Source organism: Anoplopoma fimbria, chromosome 6 (assembly GCF_027596085.1).
Source record: "Anoplopoma fimbria isolate UVic2021 breed Golden Eagle Sablefish chromosome 6, Afim_UVic_2022, whole genome shotgun sequence".
NCBI classification, from domain to species: Eukaryota; Metazoa; Chordata; class Actinopteri; order Perciformes; family Anoplopomatidae; genus Anoplopoma; species Anoplopoma fimbria.
Genome location: NC_072454.1, coordinates 21,569,002 through 21,590,171, shown reverse-complemented (window position 1 = coordinate 21,590,171; position 21,170 = coordinate 21,569,002). Strand labels below are relative to the sequence as shown.

Below are 21,170 nucleotides of genomic sequence, written 5' to 3'. Positions count from 1 at the left end.
TCTTTCCAAAATGTGACATATGCTTCGATAAGAAAAAACAACAACAGTGTAAATATCCAAACGAGGAGGCAGACTTTTAGGACCTGCTGCACAGGTGGCGCGGTGTTGCCACAGAGAGACGGCAGATATTTGCTCACATTCAATTAAACTCAATTTGAGGCTTCAGGGGCAGCAGGACAGGATGCGGAGGGGTATAAACTGGAGACAGCAGACGGCGATGGTAAGAGGACCAGGTAGGAAAGTACACTAAACACAAGGCTGGCATTAACACACAGACATCTTGTGGTGTGCCAGGAACTGTGCCAAGGCTTGCCAACTGTCACATGCACTTAGGACTGAAGATCACCGCGAGCATCTGCCAGTCACCACTGCTATCATCATCATCAAAGTCACAATCATTGTTTGTCTTCATCGCCTTCGTCATCGTCACCTCTGTTACCGTTATTATCATCTTCACCGTAATCATTATAATTTTCAACATCAGAAATGATTTGCGATCACGTTTTTCAGCATCATCATTAAAAATAACCATCAACACCTCAATCACTTCGTCGTATCCTCATACAACAGCTCTTACGATATCTTATGGAAAGCAACTTAGTTAGGTTTAGGCAACAAACTCCTTAGTTAGGTTTAAGAAAAGACTGGTGATATTTCATTAGGTTTCGGAAAAGATTGTGAGATACTTAGGAAATGGTTGCGAGATACTTAGGTTAACGAAAATATTGTAAAATACTTAGGTTTAGGCAAAGGTCGTAAAATACTAGTTAGGTTTAAGAAAAGATCGTAAATACTAAGTTAAGTTTAGGAAAGAGTTGTGAGATACTTAGTTAAGTTAAGGAAACAGGCTTGGGATACTTAGTAAGGTTTAGGAATAGAACGTAAATACTTAGTTAGGTTTAGGAAAAGGTTGTGAGATACTAAGTTAGGTTAGGTTCTGTAAAGGTGCCTTGAGATACTTAGTAAGGTTTAGGCAAAAAAACGACTTAGTTAGATCGTGAGGTACTTAGATAGGTTTAAGAAAAGATCTTGAGATATTTTGTTAGGTTTAGGAAAAGATTGTGAGATACTTCGGAAATGGTTGCGAGATACTTAGGTTAACGAAAATATTGTAAAATACTTAGGTTTAGGCAAAGGTCGTAAAGACTTAGTTAAGTTTAGGAAAAAGTCGTAAAATACTAGTTAGGTTTAAGAAAAGATCGTAAATACTAAGTTAAGTTTAGGAAAAGGTTGTGAGATACTTCGGAAACGGTCATTAGATACTTAGTAGGTTTAGGATAAGATTGTAAAGTACTTAGTTAGGTTTAGGAAAAAGATTGTAAAATACTAAGTTAGGTTAGGTTCTGTAAAGGTGCCTTGAGATACTTAGTAAGGTTTAGGCAAAAAAACGACTTAGTTAGATCGTGAGGTACTTAGATAGGTTTAAGAAAAGATCTTGAGATATTTTGTTAGGTTTAGGAAAAGATTGTGAGATACTTCGGAAACGTTCATGAGATACTTAGTTAGGTTTAGGAAAAGGTCGGGAGATACCTAGTTATTTTTATGAAACAGACTTAGGTTAGGTTTAAGGAAAGATGGTTGTATGAGTTAAAATAACCACGGTGCCAAAACTGAATTACACAAGTTACGTGATAAATAAATCAACATTGATTTCATGTTTCACACAAAGAGCAAAAAGAAGTCTCCTGGGGGAAACAACACTTTTTGTTGGACCCATCCACCAAACCCCACCCTGTGAAAGCTTTTGCTATCTGCTTCTTGATTACCTGGATGACATACAAATTGAATTCCGTGGGATATCTAACAACTACAGCAAATCATTTTTTGTAGGTATAGCTGCGAACACTTGATGATGATGATGGTTGGTGTGATGATGATGATAACTTCATCACCGCCATCACCATCTCTGTTATAACTGTCAATCTTGATCGTCATGGTCACCAGAGTCAATTTCATTCTCAACGTTGTATCGTCAGGTTTGCGGACTTTCTGACCCTCATCATCATCACCATCATCATCCTCATAATCATCATCATCATCATGGTCACCACGATTCTAATTACTATCATTGTTGTCATGGATTGTAATCATCTCGGCCGTCATTATTCAGTTCATCATCTCCATCAGTACTGTCAGCATCGTTACTATGGTCACCGAAGTCACCTTTACCCGCATCACTGTCATCCTCATTGGTTGTATTGATTGATTAATTTCCATGTTAGTATTACTGTTTCCGTCAGCAACACCAACACCAACACCAACATAATCCTCCTCATCCTCAGCGCTACTCTCAGTATGTGCGTGCTTCAGCACTGCTCCACTTTGTTTCGGCAAGAGCTAATTAGCAGCTAAAAATACAGCCTGGAGAAGGGCGTGCTAATGAGTTCAGCTCCAGTGCTTACCGTGTGCACTTTCTGGCCCGGGCGCCCCAGTAATCATTTGAATAATTAATGAATCTCCGGGGCATAATTCAGAGGGGGAATTTGGCTAATCGTATGGGCAGAAAAATGATGACACCAGCTTTTGGCTTCATTCACCAGACCACGAGAGGCTTATAAAACAATGAGGGATCGTTTAGGCCTACTTTCATCTCAGTGTCTTTGTCTAATAAGCTAGATCAATCAGATGAGGGAGCAGTGGAAACATGGGGGAGTGGTCGAGGTGGACAAAGGGATGGAAAGAGCCAACTGAACCATTGGGAAGTGAGGGAGATAAAGTCCAAAGTAAAAAAAAAAAAAAAAAGAGCCAGAACTGACAAAAAACATCTGATGCTGTTTCGGCAGGAGTTTGTGCTGCTCATCATTGTAGCCTAAAGATTCAATTTAACAGACACCATTTGGCAACCAACAGTTGATGGTAAACGAGCTCATAGAGGGGATATAGACACAGAACATGTTTGTTGATACCGCTTTGCAGCAAACACCTGCTAAACATTGGAACACCCTCCGGACAGTAACCGTACGTTATACGATCAAAGACTTTTGGGCCCCGTTTTTTTTAGGCAAATCGCAGTATAATAAAAGGTCACAATGTATGTATATTTAACATTAATAGTTGTGTTGGCAGAGCTGTGATCACTGTCTACTAAGTCACATGACTTAAAGTCTTTGCACAGAAAATAAAAATCATTAAGCAAATAATTATTGCGCAATGAGTCCGATGAGGTTTATTATTCTATTCATTGAGAAAATTTGCAAAAGAGTGAAAAATGGATTGAGCTATTCCCAAAAGGATTTAATGAATGAATGAAATTAGCATTGGGTGATTACGTTACAGTGGCTCTGAGTGGTCAAACAACTCTTAAGCTTTTGAGAAATAGTAAAAAAGAATTACATAGAAAGTCTAACCTGTTGGGAAAACTTTAATGACGAACAAAAGTTTTGGAGTTGTTGTGTAAACGAGATTGGCACACCTTGCGGTCCTATATATAGCGCCCAATTTTGAATAAAAAAAACAGACACGGTATGCAAAGGCCTTTAGTCATAATTCTGTTGATTTTAAACTTTAAACTTGGCATAACAAAATCAAAAAACCAATGACCCAAAGATGCCTATACTTGTATGCAACATCTAAAGAGTATTTACTCCGAGGTCAAGCATCTTAAACTGTAGTGAAAATGTGTACTTACTAAAGATAGTTAGCTATTTAGTAATATCAACCCTCTTCTTCTAAGTATACATTACTCAGTTTTCAAAGAGTCCTTACAGCATCGATGCCAGACAGCTGCATGCCGATGTTGATGACCATGACGCTGAGCACCTGCCAGCGGACTGTGTCATCCAGGAGCAGTTTCCAAACCGACAGGGTCTCCACTGACGACAAGGAGCGCTGCTCCTCCTGCATCTCCTCAATCTCAGCCTGGATGTTTACCTTGGCTCTGTACCACTTCAGGGCTGAGAGACAGGGGACAGGAAGCAGCATGGTCACGGCACAGAAACCAGAATACATATGAGACATAAGTCTTTGCAGCTACATCAGCTGATGTGGTGTAGTGTTGCTACAGTATGCTGGTGTCAGTTGGACAGTCTGTCCACCGGTCATCAGCACCTTTACTTTTTCCTGGTCGTGTGTGTGTGTGTGTCCGTGAGTGGGTGTGCACCTCTGTGTCTGTCCACGGACATGACATTGTGTATGGCTAACAGCTAAGAGCTAACGTAACTACCAGTACACACATTGCTCAGTACATCGCCACCACTCGGCCGCTGCTAAGGGGGTGGACAGCTCGGCGAGTTTGATTTTGTTTTTTGGCAAGATTGTATGACGTGTTTTAAATGTCAATTTCCAACTGATTGCCTACATACATCGGAGCTTGTTTTAGAGTTTAAATGATTTGTGTTTAATGACGCCTTACAGCCCATTGGTGTCGAGACAGTTGGTTGGCCAGTTGTGGGTTTTATTCATTCAATCACACTATAGAGCAGTGTTGGTTGCTGACACAGCTGGCGGAGAGCTGCTCTCTACTGAGTGCACTTTTTCTAATTGTTATAGTGATCAAACACAGTTGTATTTTTTTTAATAATTAAAGCTATGTGAAGGTAGACACAATTCATAACTGCCATAGTGCAATAAAAGAATGAATGTCTCAAAATGGATTTCTACTGAACATTTTATTTGGCTTCTTATGCACAGAAGCCAAATAAAATGTTGCCGAAAATGTTGGCAAAACTCAGCGTTCTCTCTTTCTGTAAGGCGCCCCGTCGTTAATGTGCAGCGGTGCCACAACACTGACCTGTGATGGCGGCATGGACGTTGTGCTTCTCGATCAGCAGGTACCTTGGGCTCTCCGGGAACCATGGCAACAGCATCAACTGGATGAAGGTGGGCACCACCACCACTGAAAGAAAGAGGGGCCAGTGTTCCTCCTGTAACAGTTATACAACTCAGTTATATTTATACACATGCTGAAACTCTCATCTGGTCTCAGCAGTAAAAAGATGGCACTGATAATGTTATGACAACTATTTTTTATATTTTATTAAACAATGTCTGCTAGTCAGGGATACAAAAGTTATATAGTGTTTTTTATGCATTTATTGTATAGGTAAACACCACATTGGTTGTATATGAGTAACACCGAATACATTCTATTGAATGGTTCCATTTCAGGACATCTCAGGTCAACTTTAAACCGTCCAAAACGTGCTCTGTCAGTTAAAATAATGTTGTAAAACCGTGTTTGACTACCTTTCCCAGAAGCTCATGTAGGCCCAGGATTTGGGCAGCGAAGACCCCGGTGCCAATAAAGATACTCGGCACGAGACCCAGGAAGCCTCGCAGGTTCTTAGGCGCTATCTCACCCAGGTACATTGGGACAACACTTAGAGAGATACCTGCAAGGAAAAAAAGGCAAATGGAAGATCACCATAACAATGCACTGATTTAAAACAAATGTTCTATAAAGACTTCATAGTATAATTCTAGTATAACTTTAGTGTAAACAAACATGTATCTGAGCAAACAGAGCCAATAGAGATACCGACACTACATTGGCAAAAGTATGGGGCACTCCAACAAAGCATGTAGATGCCTGACCGATACCAAAGAACAATTCCAAAATTGGATTGTTAGATGGGGACTGTAAACGTAGTCAGTGATGTTAAAAAAAACGATTTATTTTTCATGCTGGTCTCACTCCTGAGGTTTCAAATACCGACCCTTGGGCAGTGGCCCTCTGTGGCGTGATACCGACACAAGGTAACCTTTAGCGTCTGTATGGGACGCACTGGGCTTTCACCTAAGTCCAATGTTAACCCATATTTGTCATTATTAGAAGGTCGCAGTTTAAAATGAAGTCTCAAGTATCACTTTACTTCACGATCTGAAGTTATGCTACGCCACTGAGTCACACTATGTTACATCCGTATCTTAAGTTTTGCTAAATAACGTACTTATTTGAAGAAAAACCATTATGTTTTTCCAAACCCTTACCAAGTGTTTTTGTTGCTTAAACCTAACCTAACCTGACATGTTACAACGTTAACCACAAATTTTTCACAACGTTGACCACGCGTGACAGTATAATGACAACAGACTCCTGCCCAAGCGGAAAATGTGTCCAGAGGGACATCACATTGTCATTATGGAGTTGGCTTTGTGGAAAGGGATGTCCCTAAACTGGAACAAGGGTGTCCCATGGACTGTATATAAGAAGTTGAACATAAAAGACGATATTTGGACGGCGGAGGAGTGACGAGGAGACGCCGTATACATCCCTTGTAGTGACCTGTCAATCACAAGGTAGCCACGCTCTCTTTTACTCTAAATGGGACCATGATTTTCTAAATGAACATCATGCTGTATTGAAGAAGACTTTGAACTAGCAATTGAGACCATAAACTCATGTTTATAATGTCTACTGAGGTAATAAATCAAGAGAGAAGTAGAGTCATTTTCTAAAAGACTTCTATACAACCAGACTTCTTTCTTCAACCGGAGGAGTCGCCCCCTGTTGGCCATTAGGGACAATGCAAATTGAGAGATTTTGACATTGCCTCCTGGGTTGTCTGCATAAATTTAGCCATATAGTGTACATGACCCGGTGGATACAGAGGTGTGTGTGTGTATGTGTACCTGAGTGAATCCCTGTGATGAAGCGGCCGACGATGACCATCTCAGGTGACCCACAAATCCTGCTAAAGCCCATGAGTGTGCCGGCAATAAACACCAGCACTGTTGTTTTTACCACTGTGCCTTTCCTGTGAGTACACACACACACACACACACACACACACACACACACACACACACACACACACACACACACACACACACACACACACACACACACACACACACACACACACACACACACACAAGCAGAAGCCAGACATTATTAATATACATAAAAGCATATGACCCAGAGGTTTATGAAACAGTGAGGACAGCAGCAGTATATGGTGGTCGATAGCAGAACCCCCCCCCCCCCCCCCCCCAGCCTGATATACACAAACCCACACAGAGTCATAATGATAGACATGCATATGCGTATAAATCCCGATTAGCTATAAAACGCTAACACAGCTCACAAGGTTGGAGATAAACCGCGATTAACCATAAAACACTGCTGGGTAAGGAAACTGATCGGGCTGTAAATGGGATTATAAATTGCCTGCTTTTCATTTGCATGTAAATGTCCACTGAAGTTCCATGAAACAGTGGAGACGGATGGAGCTTTCAGGTTATCCGCTCTGAAATATAAGAGAACTTTCCTCTGCCCTTTGAGGACTAGGACACTTCAGAAGGGCAGAGGGGGATGAGGGGACACTGTGCACTCTGAAGGACGACGGGACACCGGGGGAAGGGGTTACCAACAGCTCTGAAAACAGAGGACGGAGGCATGATCGATAGAAGGCCCTGATCCAGTGCCTTTAGTGCCAGCGTTTTGGTGTCTTTGACTCAGGGGGCCTTACTTCCTAAATTTGTGTCATCTCATTTGTTTCAATACTTCACTAGGGGACCATGCTTGTCAGTGTAAGTTTCAAAATGTCAAAAAGAGTTTTGCATGTTCCTCACCGTGACCGTGCATTAGCGGTGAGTGTTCAGGTGTTGGTGTTGGTGGCAGCACCAGATGCTGCTGAGTGTCTCTCAGGCTGGCTTTTGCCAATTGGCCACTATCCACCCCCACTGGTTGGGTGCTCCAAGGGGGGTTATTGGTTCAGGTGTCAGGACAAGAGCAGAGCCGAGATCCAAATACAGCTCTCAGGGATTCTGAGGACAAATGTCTCCTGGTTGATGTAGTACTCTACTTGCTCAGTTTTGTCTCCTGAAAGTTATGTTTCCATAAAAATGGTTTTGGTCTGGATTACGTTTGCTTTTGACCTATCGCAAATGAGTATGTGGAAGTCTTCGCAGGGAGTAGGTCAGGGTGATGGAAGAGGGAAAAAAACCCACAATCGTTTCATCCAGGTGAATGTTGTTAATGTTCCATGTGAACCAAGTACTTTAGTTGCTTTCTTGTTGTTTTACATGACACAAGTGGAAGTCCTAATTGACACAGAGCACTAACCACGAGGGGGGGAAACCCAATCTGCTCAATATTCACTTGTCAAGTTGACTTTGGAGACTTTGGAAGAGCGGGGATGGAAGGTGGAGGTGGCTGATGTCTCTCTTTTGATCGGTCACTGTGAATATGAACCATGACATTTGATTGGCTGTTTGGTTTAATCCAACTCTGTGACTCACACTGGCAGTTCAAGCCAAAGCTATTAAACAGACTGACTGGTGAGAGTTCAAAAACATGAAACTACATTTTTGTAGTTTGAGCAGATTAACGTTACTACTTTGCTGTTCTCCAAGAATAGGTTCATAATTCGGACAACGCTTAATACAACGGGACACACCCCGATACCGAGGCTGTGTCCGATAAACCGGGACATCTGGTCACAGTGACGTTAATCTGTTCAAATTTGCTCAGAATTGATTGATGTAAATGTTCTCTGGACCAGTGACCCTCAATTTGTATCAAGTCCCAACCTCACAAGATTAATCAGTTTGTCTTATGAAAATCCCCACATAGCTGGCAAGGGGTGTATTGCTTTTTGGTTTCTAAATATAAGGGCATATATATGATCATTGTAAGCTCGACAGCTAAGCAAGTGGGCGTTTGTGCTGTGAACTGGTGAAATGAGGATGCTTAATTGAAGAGGTGCTTGTGTAGGTGAGGCGCTGTCCATACTGCTGAAACGGAGCGGATGAGATCAAAAATCTGAACCGGTAACAGTTTCTTACCCTGCTTGCTTTTTCGTGGTTGTAAATAGAACTTTTGGATCCAACTGCAGTTTCTCCGCCATTGCAGCAATCCACAGACAACAGGGAAATAAGGGAGAAAGAGATCCGCTAACCTGCGTACACAGCTCTTTCCATGCGCCTCCCCCTGCTGATTGGGAGTGATTATTGTGAGTGCTCTGATAAATAATTGTAGATAAATAATGCTCTGTTTGTGATGACAGTTTGGTTAAGAGGACTTATTCTCTCCAACTGACCCGATCGGAAATCTGCCGTCAGAAACTCATGAGCATTCACATGATGACTCTAACTCTTACTTAATAAAATCTGCTCTGAGGCAAATCATATGACTGGTACAGGCGATGTCATGTAAAGTTTTAAATATGTTATTTTAGATATTTCTTGACAACCATCTGGCTACCCTCAGAAATGATCTCGGGACTCCGAACCATAGCTCCAGGGCAAATAGACAAAGCCCAGTTACTTTGAATTAAGGACTCCACTTGTGTCATGTAAAACTAGAAGGGTTCCATTGCTCAAGTAAGATAAGGAGAGTACTCTTTTTAAATAATTTTTAACCTATGCGTTGAATTTTTTTACATTATTCAACCTTTTTTGCTTAGTTTATAATGTCATAATTTTGTAGAAATGTGCTGAATATTACATTATGAGCTTTTATTACTTTATAATTATTACATTATCCCAGTTCAGTATCTCAGTATAAAGGGATCTTAGGGAAAGATTGTGTCCAGGCCTTGGTCAAGCCCTACACCCCCGCCCGACCACTTCGCTCTGCGGCCTCGGGGCGATTGGTTGCCCCGTCGCTCAGAGGTCCCTGCGGCCGATCCACCCGGTCACAGCTTTTTTCTGTCCTGGCCCCTCAGTGGTGGAATGAACTCCCCACTGACGTCAGGACAGCAGAGTCGCTGCCCATCTTTAGGCGCAGGCTGAAAACTCACCTCTTCAAGAAGTACTACCCTGAGCCTTCCTCGTAGCACTTATTGCACTCGTATTAGTTGTTGCACTTACTGTATTCGTATCAGTTCGCTGCACTTATTGAATTCGTATTTGTTTACTGCACTTATCCTATTCGTAGTAGTTTGTAGCACTTATTATATTCGTATTAGTCTGTTGCAATTATTGTTTTCGTAGTAATCTGCCTCTGCACTATACTTTTGCTCTGGCTTATGCTTTAAGATGCTTGTTTAAGAAAGGAGATGCACTTATGACTTCTGGTGACTAGTAGTTCTCTTGAATACCTATGTTGAATACACTTCCTGTAAGTCGCTTTGGATAAAAGCGTCTGCTAAATGACTGTAATGTAATGTAATGTAATGTAATGTAATGTAATGGTCATGGTAAAAAGAAACCGGCCCCTGACTGTTGTAGACCTGGTCTAGAATCTGTAATCCTCCCCTTACCTGCCGAAGCGAGAGACCAGCATGCCCACAATGACGGAGCCCAGCAGACCGCCAATAGCGAAGACGGACACGGTGAGAGAGTACATGAGGGTCAGGGTCTCCCCACTGAGTCCCGTTCCATTACGACTCAGCACCGTCTTGTTGTAGAACTCCTTTATGTACTGAGAGGTGACATAGTATGGGAGGTAAGAAGAGGAGGTGGTGTGAAAGGTGGCAGAAATAATGAAAAACTATGATCATTCATGATGTATGAATAAAGGATTATTCAATAATTATAGATATACCAAAACTTTTTGTCTTACTTGTGTTTTATATATACATCCCATTTGTTTTTGGCTCTCTCCCAATCATTTTACTGGGCATAATTGTAATTCTGAACATATCTATTTTGGTTCTTACACTAAATAAAAGTTAAAACATTTTCAACAACACTTCTGTTTGTAGTCTCTAAAATGTTCTTGCCTATAGTGAATGTGTCCAACTTCCTATTTAGATAAAAGCGCTTCGTTGCTTTTTAAATAAATTGTTTCTGTATTAGCTGTAAAACTAAAAGTGCAATCAAAAAAACGTCCCTAAACATCTGATCTCCTCTCCTGTTACAACAAACTGATCATTAATCAGTACATATTGAAAATAATGACCGTTTTTGATTAATAATCGGGACAGGGACTGATATACAGTACTGTTTAAAAGTTTGGAATCTTCTGCCACAAAAGCTTATTTGTGTGCAGTCAGAGAGGACTACTGTATACGTTTGGTCTTTTATTCCTTTACAATTGTTCAACCAGACTGATAACTGAAAGAGATAATGATCACTCTGAGCTACAGTTTAATAAGAATAAAAGAAACACTCTTCTTCAAACTCCACAATAGAAAAAGAAGGTTAGTCTAGGGTTAGCACCATTGGAATATCAGCACAGTTTAAACCTCTTCTGAGTAGACAAAAAAAACGACTAACATAATATTTAGAGCCAGTTGTATCGTTGTGGTCACTGATGCTTTTCTAAACTGGAAAATTCAACATCCAAGTTCAACAGTATTCTCCCCTGTCATGCAACACTGTGGGGACATTGATTCCTTGCAAGTCTAAATATTTAAAATCTTCTTCTTCAACACTCCAACACTATTTCAAATGTAAATAATACTGTTTTTATTTCTGTGATATATAGTTACAAATATAACAGTGGATTTCAAACTTTTGAACGATATTGTATGTCAAACATATTGTATGTACAAAAAAAACTCAAACCCAAATGTGAATTATGCCAGAGTGTGTTCAGATTTAATGCAAAGCTAAAAGGCAGCAAGAAGGCTGTAATGAATCCTTAATTTATGTCAAGTTGACATTGAAAATGAAATCCTAAATAAACATTTGAAAGCTGAGCAGCTTTTTTTCTTTCTTTTTTTGCAGCTTGCAATCTATATTCCCCCTTTTATTTAGGGTTATTTTTGGAGATTTCAAAGCTTCATTCAAAAACCTCTTTAGATGCTTTGAATGCAAATAAATGACATGGGGTTCGCCCCTTCTCACAGAGATAAAGGAATTGTGGGAATGCAAATTCACTGTGGTTGGCATGAACTGAGGCAAAGTCTTTTTGCGGAAGCGGAACATGTTATGAATCACTGTTACAAAGGTTGAGTTCTGGTTAGGTTTATGCACAAAAATGACTTTGCAGGGGTGAGGGAAAGATCATTGTTTGGGTTAAAAACTCCTTATGGCTAAAATAAATGGTGAATGATCGTGGTTAAAAGAAAGCAGGTAGTAGTAGAGAGCATGTGCCTATTAAGCATAGCAAAATGACATTTTTATACTTAAACTTACATTGAAGCGTTATTGACGTTACAGAGCTGTCTGGCATTTCCTAGTATGGGTGTTGGCCTCACTACCGCGTTGCATTGTGGGATATTTATGCTGTTGTAATGTCCAATGTTTGCATACTGTAATATTTCACTTGAAATAATACGCAATTCATAAACTATTGGTTTAATAATAAGGTTTGGACATACTAAAGAATCTCACATGTTGTTTTAGCCATATTGTAATAACTTAAATGTACTAAATGCTCATATGTAATCATCAGTACATAATGTTGTCGTAATTCTAAGTGTCGTAATGTCTGGTAATGAACAGTCTCTGGTGTCAAAGTTGCACGTTTTGTTGACATACGTAGACTCCCACCCCCTTCTTTGTGGCTATATGACAACGTCATGCTTCTACTCTACGTGCTCCTGACATACAGCAGGGACAACAGTGTCCATGTTACTCTGCTCTTCAGTAACACACTGACTGGGTAGTCCAGCAAGTCAAGAGGATCGACTCTTGTTTCCTATCCTATCTATTAGCCCGCGGAATGCTATCACTGCTTGTCAGACAGAGGCACAACTTGGGAAAAGTGTATTAATCATTTTCATCATTCACCTATTTTTTCATCCAGATGGTTCCGATGTTCAGTCCCTTAACGACACACAAAAGGGTGATCTCGAACCTATCATCTCCATTCCTCCCAAACTGCAAAACAACAACTTTTATGGCTTGGCCTATGTCCAAAAATAACCCAATACAACCTAATCAAGTTTCCCTAATGACAGAAATGAAGGAACTACAAAAACGTCATTTTGCAAAGAAAAAAAGCAATAATCTAGGTGGATTTTCTCCTCTCTCCAACAGGCCTATGTATTTGAATGAACTCTAATTTCATCATAAACACCATATTCAACAATAACTCAGTAACAATCTGTAATGTTTATGGCCCAAACCTTACCCTCTATGCCCCCCCCATCTAATACATTTCCAATTGCCCAGTCATAATATGAGGCAACTTTTACACAGTTATGGACCCATCAGTAGACAGAACTAACATCCCAAGCATAAGCATAGCTTGCAGTCCACACAAACATTACAACTGTATGGGAGAGATTTAAGTCTTAGGCAGTAGTTGAAAAATTGCAGCACCCATCCCAGGAAGATACTGATTCTTCTCACCAGTTCATCACTCATATTCACACATTGACTTATTCCTCACCAGCAACTAAATGATATCTAATATTTCAGACTCAAAGATCCATCCCATCATTGTTAGTGCCCTCGTAACATTTGAATGGAATAGAAACAGTCTCCATAAACACATCACCAGATCAGAACGTACGACAAATGAGGAGTAACTTTTCGTAGGATATCATACAAGCCGTTGTGTGAGGATACGTTGACCAGATACATAGTTGAAAACAGCTTAATGGACTGGTGGTTGCATAGATGCAATTGGAAAATGTGTGTTTCATTGGTTAGCTAATTTCCTCACCTACTACTGGAAAAGGGAACTAAGCACTTAATCCTCATAGATGCTCTATTGGAGAGGATTTGGTCAATTTAACCTACTGGAGCCAATCAGAGAGCATTCCTTCTGATAAGATAGGAAACCACGTTTTATCATGTGGCCAACATATCCTTGTTTCACAAGACTCTCTTTCTCTTTTTTTCACGCACATTTTCAGATCTAATCAAATCTCAAAGTCTTTTTTTGACCTTTGCTTTCTAATCAGTTTACCATGTGAAGGCACGAGTTGGTGGACCAGCATCAATTTCCCCAACTGCAGAAAGAAGACTGCAGTTACTCAACAAGACGTTCTTATGCATATGACTTGCTCTCAGCTCAAAGCCTGATTTTGATGAGGTCAGAAGGCTTCTTTTGTTCCATGGTAGAGAATTACCAGGCACATATTATTTTCAAGAAAACTGTTGGATATTTGTAGTGATGTGAGAGAAAAGGTCTACCACCAATAGTAGGATGACATTGAGAGTTACATAACTGAATTAGATTGGTATTCTCCTTCCAGAAATAACCTAAAATAAGAGATAGATCCTTGTGTGGTGGGGAATGCTCCCCAGCTTATGAAGCATGGAGTGTATCATTGTGAACGCAGCCCTCAGGCTTGCTCCTCCACCAACCAATTCCCTATACAAGGCCAGCTAATAAAACGCACCTGTTGGCATGGCCTCAGTCCTTTTTGGCACCTGTCCTGTATCAGTTGTGGCTCGTAGTGGTTTTCAGGTTACAGGTATGTATTTCATGGGATCAGTTAGCATGCCAAAGTTTGAGATACAGCCACCTATTTTAACACTGGACTGACTTGTTGGCTGACTTGTTTTAGAAAATGCAATCCTTGTCCTGCTCTACACATGTAAATACCCCATATATGAGGTGGTAAGTAGTCAACATCTTGATTTGTAGTATTTTGCAGCATAATCATTGTTTTTCATTTGTAGGTTCACCTGCTGCTGTTTTGCATGGTTTGGTTTTGCTTGGTTAGGTTTTGATTGGTTTCTTTTGCCTATTTAACAGGGTGTTGTGATTAATTTATATTGTTCAACCAATTGGGTTTGTTTGTTTATTTGTCTTGATTCTTTTTGCTTAGTTCCCTTTTTCTTTAGGTCAAGTCGAGTGCCATTGTTGGGAGTCTAGGCCCCCGGGGTGAGGTCCCTACACTGCATGCATGTGTAAACACTGGGATAATTAAGCCTTTATTAGTCCCACAATGGGGAAATTATTTCTCTGCATTTAACCATCCCGGAGGAGCAGTGGGCTGCAATGAAGCGCCCGGGGAGCAACTTGGGGTTGGGTGTCTTGCTCAAGGACACCTCGGCATGTTGCCGGTAGAGGGGTTTGAACCACCAACCTTGTGGTTACAATAAGAGTGTAGACTGCACCATTCTGTTGAGTATTGCTGTGTTGCACCTGAGGTGAGTTACTGGTAGCACCCCTGGGCATGCATCAGTTTAGTCTGCCTCTCCACCAGTGGCCTCAACTAAACGCCCACCATTTATTTTATTTTATTTTTGGATAGGACATTTTAGAATATTAGCTTGTGATCTAGTTTTCCAGTTTTTAGCAAGGCCTTTTTAGATTAAAATGTAATAAAGAATAACTTAAAATCCCTTATTGGTTCTAGTATTTTTCATTTGTCCATTAATATTATTATCTCCCCCGCAGCTCCCTTCCCTGCAAATTACTACTACCATTCTATTTAGTATGAAAGAAAAATATTTAATATTTTCCAATACATAGTATGTCAAGTTCCGGAAGCTTCTTGCATTATGTAAGCCTGCATGCTTTTCTGGCTACTCTGACCCACAATCCTTTGCGCAACAAATACCTGACCAAGAGGGTCAATGTCCTACTGTTGCATAATTCATGCAACAGTACTTACTTTGTAAGGGGACCTGCACTATGTACTTTAAGTAGAAAGAAAAAGTATGAGATTTGGAACGCTTAGGGTAGTTCAGCCGAGTTCACTTTTTAGTGTCCCCTGGATCACCCCTGGTGCTATTTGCAGTGCATCTCTGTATTAGGTGTTTAGTGTATTTGCAACTATGTCAAATGGGTGAACATTTTTTCACAATTTGCTTGCGTTTTGTAGTTATAATTCTCAAAACGCAAGCAAAACAGCGGTTACAATGACGTGTACTACTAAAACTTCATGGTAGCTCTAGTTCATATGCTACTAAAGCTCCAGCGTAAATTCAGTCATGAATACTTCACTTTTAGACGCTGAGACTTTTAGTGCATTTCTCATACATCCAGCCATACACTCGTCTCATGCTCACCCATAATTTCCTGATCATGTCAATCGAGTTATCCGCTGTTCTCATCAGCTGCTTACATCCATCCAACACCACAGCAACATATCTTGCGGCTGCCTCTTTTTAAATAAGGTTCTCTCTCTGTCTTTAGTACATTCATGCAGCTGTTATACTCGCACCTCTACCTCCCCATCACTGCCCAGTCTTCATCAGCTTCATCAGCCTACCAGTCTCAGAAGAAACATCAGCCACCAGAGAGCCAATGATTTTTTGTCAAGATTTAATAATCACATCTTATCTGTTATAACAATTCTATTTAATTCATTCACTTGCCTCCTTTGATGTAATTAATTAATCATTAACTATTCCAAAAGCAAGTGGTGTAGTAGATTTCATATGTCTTAGGAAAGTTAACCCTCTGGAACACTGTTCTCTTTTATGTGTAGGTAAATGTGTGCAATACTGATCATTCTATTCTGTCTTTTTTTCTCTGAACAGGAAAGGGAATATCTGTATATTGTAAATCAATTCAATAGCTTATAATATATTTTAAAAGTAAAGTTCATGGGTGCTTGAGTTGATTTGAACAGACAGTTGAATGTCAGCCTAGGTAAAATGTCAGTATTAAAACAGTTTTCTCTGTAAGTATGGTTTTGAATAGAGAAGCCACCACTTATCCTCACTGACCGGGCCAAGAACCGCATTCCTTAAAGTCCTGTATGTCATGCAGTCCACATTTAGCACAACAAGCATCCCATCCCACACGCACACGGTGTCTAGCAAACATATACAACTAAACTTTGTCAAACATAAAGTAAACACAAACACACACAAAGACAATAAGCATAGACTATTGATGTATAAAGAGAACTGGATACAGCGTTGGAGGCCTGTCCATATTCATTTCTATGAAAAATGCTCAGTAGGGCATGAAGCAAAAAAGTTGGGAGGCAGAACAATAGCTCTGGATTCAGCTATTGGTGCATTAGCGCAAGTCTTATTTATAATGGAGGCCTGGCAAAAGCCTCTTGATGGAACAGGATAAAGGGGCTTAATGAATCAAATCAAAAAGTTAAACACATCCAAACACACCAATTACTTACATACAGTCAGAACAATAAGTAAACGTGACAACAAGCATTAATTGAAGACATTCAGACTGTCACACCAGCATTGGGCAGTAACAGACAACCACAGAAAAATGTGTTTGTACTGGAAATTTGACGTCCCTTTTACCATCTTAGTCCATGGGATAAAGTATTTTTGGGAAAACGGCATCATGGGATGGACCAGGGAGATGTAATTTCACGGTTTCAGCCACTATGTAAAATTTGCTTTAAAGCCTGGTGCTTTTCCTGGGGGCTTGGCACACACTGATACAAATCTCCCAACTATCACACCGCAATCACATGCACGCAGAAGAGTTTTTTTCTCCATTCTCCATTGACTCATGGGTGTCTCCCAAAACATTTTTGGCCCAATATAAGCTAAAAACATTTGTCAAGAAATTTTGACAGTGTGCCTGGTACTTGGTGTGCATCCCATATCCCGAGCTTCCTGTTAGGATAGAGTAACTATCTGTGGCTTTTATTTTGAAAGAAAACCAGCCTTGTCTTGAGTCTTCCTGAGATTCGTGTTCACAAACAGTGAGAGTTGGAGGCTTTTATTTTGAACATTTACTCCATTGGGGCTTATATTTTGAAGGGCAGCAATTTGCTATGCTATGACATGTCAAAATTACTGCTGTGAAAGGGGCCTACATGCTCAAATAAAGATAGCATTTGTAGAATTTATCAAAAATACTGCTCAAAAACTGAAATAAATTTAATCAGTTGTATGAGGCTTTACTGAAAACGCAACAACACACTTTTAGAGTAAAAAATCTTTACCTTATTTTCACAGCAGCAGGATTGAATCTGCTTATGTTTGTCTGGTTTGGGTAAATCCATTTACTTTTATTCTGCCTGTTAAGTCCCTAGTTTCAAATCGTATCTGTTTCTCTGTGACGTTGACTATTCATGACTAAAAAAGCAACAGTATATAACATGTTATTTATTTACTCTTAAATCCAACAACGCTTATCTCATTTGGACCCAGTAGTTCCTAACATCTGATGAGACTTAACCTTTTTTCAAACAGAGTCCGCCCACTTCCGACCAGTGCAGAAAAGATGTGAAATACTCAAAACAGTTGCAACTTTGGCAGAACAATGTGTTTTTATGTAGAGTGCCAGAAATCAGAATTGGTTGTTTCCAGTAAATAGTAATAATGACCGATAAGAGCATTCTTTTCTAATAATTTCTTATTGTTTATATTTTTTTTAAATGGAGATCTGCGTATAAATTAAGGTCATAGTGTTTGTGTGTGTGCATGTGTGGGTGTGTATGCATGCGTCTTACCACAGCAGGGGAGTTGACCACTGCCAGGTTGTAGCCATAAAGCATGGAGCTCCCGAAGGAGGTAAGGAATGCCACCGCCAACAAGGAGCCGGTCAGTTGCTGCAGATAGCAGGAGACAGAGATGTGTTAGGGAAGCTTTATCCAAAGAATGTAGGGGAAGTGAGTCCTACTTTTAGGACTAGGAGTAAAAGCATTTAATCAACTTTACAAAATTAGGAAATGGCACGTATCTAGATCTCTAGATGTGTCCTAACCAGTCAGGATTTGAAAAGAAAAAATGATGTACTGTTGTCAACCACAAATAATAATTTGATATTGTTTGAATTGTGCAATGAATTACACATATGATGTTTGTCAATTTATAGGATCATTTTGCACGTCAATAAAGTTGCATTTTGTCGTAAAAACTGTTACGTAATTCGAAAGACCACACACCCAAATGTTGCGTGACTTCATCAGGTAAGAAAACTTTCCTTTTGTGCATGGATATAGTTACCTAGCTAGCTAGAAAGCCAAGGTAACAATTGGTTGGTGACGTACATAGTCAGAGAAGAGAGACGTAGTTCAGCAAACTAAGTGACAGGTCGTTGCCGCTACCAGAGCCGTATACGCCGTCTCTACGTCACCCCTCGACATTCCAAATATGGTAACTTCTGTTCATTGGTTGCGAAAAAAACAAAATTGTCCATAAACCAATGGGTGAGGTCACGATAACTACGTACCTTCTGTGCTCTGAAACAGTGATATGCATAACAATAATTTCAGCAGGAATTAATTCAAAGTTAAATTGCTTGTACAGTTCTTTAAATAATGTAATTAATTCCAAGTTATGGGAATTATGCTACATTAAGGCATTCATTTATATGTTTGTTTACATTACTAATGGCTGAGCAACAATGACGAGACATGCTCATAATGTATCGACCGGTAACCAAAGCCCAGATATGGTGACTGATATCGCTGCATCCTTGAGCGTAGAGTTAGCTCAGCTTTTAGCTGTTGTCAACGAGTTTCACATTGATTGGCTCACTCACAGCTGTGTGTCAGGTAATGTCCAGTTGTCTGATGAGAAACTTCTCAGCTACCATGTTCATTCTCCTAAACGTGCTTTAAGAGAACATGTCCGTTGTTCTTTAGCAGAGAAGGTCTTAATTTGGAAAGAAGCTTGTCTAAAAATCCCTTGTTTGCATTGTTCACATTCCTCTCTGCAGCCAAACCAAAGGGCATGGCTGAATGCCAATACTGAGGGAGCTGAAAGGCAAAGCCAGAACCTTTTTTGCTTACAGTGTGACCTGCATCTGGTCACGAAAAGAAAAATCCAGCTAAACTTTTAAAATATCAAGGTATAAAGTAAGAGTGAAAAGCCTGCATTTGGGAAAAATATGTGAATAATGGCTGGAAATGTGATGTCAGGCAGAGAAAGACTGGCACAAATTTAGTCATGTCCCACTTGGCAATAACCAAGTGGGACATGACATGACAGTGACTATAGTGATATGGACAGCAATATGAAGGATGAGATTTATCTGAAGAAGAAAATGGAAATGGGTTACATGTTCTTTATTATCTTTGGAAAAATCACACTTGCTTCTGTCATTATGTCACTACATACACACAAACACATTTATGCGTTTATCAACATGTTTCTAAAAAGTTACTCCTCAATTTTTCATGCGTATTCCTACAAAAAACCAGCATCAATCTTCTTCTTTTACAGGCATACTGTCCATCTTTGATCATGAATGAGTCCCTGTATTTGTTTATTTGACATAAAATCTCTTGTGTTTTTTTTCATTACATCTTATTTGTTTAAAAGTAAATTGTGTTAATGTTAACTAATCATTCACAGTAGATAAGACACAACACACAGAAAAGTAGAGTTCGTTACAGTTAGTACAAACTATGTCCTGCTGATCAGTTTAAAGTGGTCTACTTTTTTTTTAATTAAACCAGAACATGGCTTGAGCATATTTTAAAAATTGCGTTCTTTGTACATTGCACGTCCTTATTTAAACAATAGATTTCTACAAAATTTACTGAAATTATCTGTCTCTCAACCTCTTGGCACAGAAACCAATATTTGACCATGCTGCCTGTTCTGTTTCTTAATCTTACTATTACAGTAATATTTTAAGGCCATGAAAAGAAACCAATATTTGACAATTTCTGCCTCTAACTTTAGTTGTTTACAGATTTATATATAAAACCATAATGTTTTAAAGAAGCAATGCACTGTATTAGAGTTTATAAGTATTAAATTAATTTTAATTTAAGAGTTACAGATGCATATATAAGTTTTTTAATATGTGGACATACCAATATTTGAATGTAATGTAAAAAAGTTAAATCATTAACATTATATAGGTAATGGCACATTTCTAAGGTTTTCTGGTCAAGAAACACAGATTTTCTATATCATTGGTTGAAAACTACACAATAACTTTTATTTAGAAACCTGACTGCTTTTGTTTTTCTGACCCACAATCAAAAAAGTGTTCACCCAACAACTGAAAAAGTTATGAAGAATTTTATGTGTGATACAAAATTCAACAGTTTACTTTGAATATCTCATACGGTCTTATTGAGTGCAGCCACTGATCGTCTACATTCCAAGTAGGCACTGAAAGTTTGTAAGTAGGCAGTAAATGCTATTAGCTGCTGGGTCTCTGTGTCTAAAACAATAGGGGATCAGTCAGCTGACGACCCTGGCTCTGGATCTGACCTCGTTCATGCAGGCGGTCTGAACTTACCGATGTGCTTTTCCCAGACGGTGCAACTAAAACCTCCTCAGCCATTTTAGGAAATCTGTCATCCAGTCCCCAATGGTGAAACAGCAGAAGGGTTTCTCTCTACACTGCAGAGGATCTCATGGCTGCAGAAGGAGAGCGTGGTCACGTCGGATCCACCGGAGTGCACGTCAAAGTGGTCATGCCAGTTCACGTGCAGTGTGCCAGACCTCTCCTCCGCCTGGCAGCAATCCACAGGCCCCCGATAACAAGACCACACAGTGTCATCACATGACGGAGGGCAGCGTGACAGAGCGAGAGA

General features: G+C 39.9%; 1 protein-coding gene across 1 annotated transcript in view; it reads right to left on the bottom strand.

Annotated features, from left to right (window-relative positions):
• slc2a15a (solute carrier family 2 member 15a) overlaps positions 1-20,917 on the bottom strand; it is a 29,903-nt gene extending 8,986 nt beyond the window's left edge. Inside the window, exons 1-7 of the mRNA XM_054600408.1 lie at positions 20,873-20,917; positions 18,123-18,221; positions 10,146-10,306; positions 6,571-6,695; positions 5,185-5,330; positions 4,730-4,862; positions 3,706-3,893 (exon numbers count right to left, since the gene is read on the bottom strand). Of these exons, the coding sequence (XP_054456383.1) occupies positions 3,706-3,893; positions 4,730-4,862; positions 5,185-5,330; positions 6,571-6,695; positions 10,146-10,306; positions 18,123-18,221; positions 20,873-20,917 (897 nt within the window). The remainder of the gene's footprint in view (positions 1-3,705; positions 3,894-4,729; positions 4,863-5,184; positions 5,331-6,570; positions 6,696-10,145; positions 10,307-18,122; positions 18,222-20,872) is intronic.
• Positions 20,918-21,170: the final 253 nt, after the last annotated feature.